The sequence below is a fragment of the Phytophthora parasitica genome, assembly GCF_000247585.1.
Source record: "Phytophthora parasitica INRA-310 unplaced genomic scaffold supercont2.12, whole genome shotgun sequence".
Taxonomy (NCBI): Eukaryota; Oomycota; class Peronosporomycetes; order Peronosporales; family Peronosporaceae; genus Phytophthora; species Phytophthora nicotianae.
Window position 1 is genome coordinate 536,590 of NW_008648998.1, and position 2,029 is coordinate 538,618.

The following is a 2,029-nucleotide window of genomic DNA, read 5'->3' on the forward strand; positions in this document are numbered from 1 at the left end:
CCTGGTGAAGAATCCTCAGATTGGGACGGCAACTTCGACGAAGAGAGTGACTATGAAGCATCTGAAGATGAGCAAAACCGAGAAGACGATGAGCCCGTATACAACGGGTTCGATGAGGTCATCCCACTGCCAGATAAAAGAGAATTTCCTCGGACTAACGATCCATCCTTCCCCCAGGAGACAAGGTTGACCGGTGTCCGCGGCCAAAAGTTCAGCCTCAAGACACTTTTCTCTTCGGACAAGACGTTTGTTTTGGTCCCTTACATGTCGTAATTTCAGTAATAGCCTTGAATTGCTTGTACGTTTGCCTGATAAGTGGTTTCAATTTCTCGAATCAATGTTGCTTCGACAACAGGGCGTGAACACTTCACCAATCATGCGTTGGTCGCGATATTTGAGGGCGAGTCGGGCAGAGAGAGCAAGTCCAGCTGCGAGTGCGACGCCAGCACCGAGGACACGAGCACCAAGAGCGGCGAGTCCGGCAGCGAGAGCAAGTCCAGCGTGAGAGCTAAGGAGGTATTGTCGACCGTTTATCTTCTTTATCCGGTTTGCTTCAAGACTGAATCGCTCATTTGCTTCCCTTCCTCTTCTTGGTCTGTCTGCTTTTTAGTCATGAAGAAGGCCGTTGGTTCCGCTGAGAAGACCTTGCAGGTTGGATGGAATCTGGATTCCATCCATAGCCTTCTCGGGAGAGCGACTGTCCGGAATCGTCCGGATAATACGAAGGAGCACTTGCAACCGTCCGGATTTAAAACAAATCGCGGCTTGTTATAAAGTCGCGGCACAATCCAACACTGGTGAGACAGAGTGGGAAATCTGATATATATTAGAGAGGCCAGCTGATGCCTGGGTATTCTAGGTTTTATGTACTTTTTTTTCCTTCACGGACTGTATAATCAACTGGGTGGTAGATATTGTGCCAGAGGTCGTAAGCGCAAATTTCTGATTAAGCGTGCACGTCCGAAAGTCCTTGTGAACAAGTTTTGGATGACCGCGACCAACTCGGGTCATTTGGACAACCATCACTGACCGCAACAGCGATCGATTACTGGAAAGAATTCATGTTCAGAATGATAACGTGTATAATGGTTTATTTTGCAGTATTTTCGGAATGAATGCATCCTTTGCTCGTAGAAGTAGAGTGGGGGTGCCAACCCTAGATATTACGCTTGTAAAAGGAAGAATGACGGCGAATTACTACAAGCGTGCATCCTCCGGTAAATTCGATAAACGGTAACCAACCGACCAAGGAAGCCGGTTACCCGACCCGTCCGAATCTAACGGGGGCAAGCTTGCGGTTATCCATACCCATCCAAACCTTACCTGATCAGGTACGGTTTAGCCTTTTCTGACCACCATATTATCTCGTAGCCACGGCAGTCAAATGTTGCTCCTCTAAACAGAGCAAACTTCCGTGATCGCCACCGTATTTATTGTCGACACTCTCTCCTCGCAGCTCTCGTGCGACAACTTTCTCGTGCGACAATCCAGAATGTACAATGCAAATTCGTGCAAAACTAGCATTGGATCGACAGGTGGAATGGAGGAGCTCTACTGCTGCGTGTGCAGCCATGCTAGCTGAAAACCAAACCATGGTGGCATCGTACCAAATCGTCACTCGAGTAGAGATACTATCGAATTCAATTGTTAAGCCCGACAATATCTCTACTCGGATAGCCGATTCGGTGTTCTATTCAGTTCATCGCTGTCACTGACTCAGCCTAGACCAGTGTGTGCTGTTGGGGATGAACACATCGCACACTGCACCAGCAGGGAGGTGCCACCACGCACGACTCAGCACAATTGCTGCCAACGCATGAACAGGGTACTTAACGCCGACGTTGCCAAAACTTAATAATGGGGCGCGGGAAGTATATCTTGTCGCGCTCCTTCCGACGCACCGTTCTGGTTATGATAGTATTCCCTGCGCCAACGATGATGCTACCACTACAGTGTTCGGACATTTACAGTAAAATAATGTATTGTGCCTTTCTCCCAAAACGCCCTCAGTTTTATGGTCCTACGTAGG

The 2,029-nt window shown here is 48.4% G+C and overlaps 1 protein-coding gene across 1 annotated transcript; it reads left to right on the forward strand.

Annotated features, from left to right (window-relative positions):
* Positions 1-52: 52 nt before the first annotated feature.
* PPTG_22130 (hypothetical protein) lies at positions 53-616 on the forward strand (the record flags this gene model as incomplete). Its single annotated transcript, XM_008902024.1, has 3 exons — positions 53-107; positions 356-516; positions 611-616. The coding sequence occupies 3 exons, from the start codon at positions 53-55 to the stop codon at positions 614-616; spliced, it is 222 nt and encodes a 73-aa protein (XP_008900272.1).
* Positions 617-2,029: the final 1,413 nt, after the last annotated feature.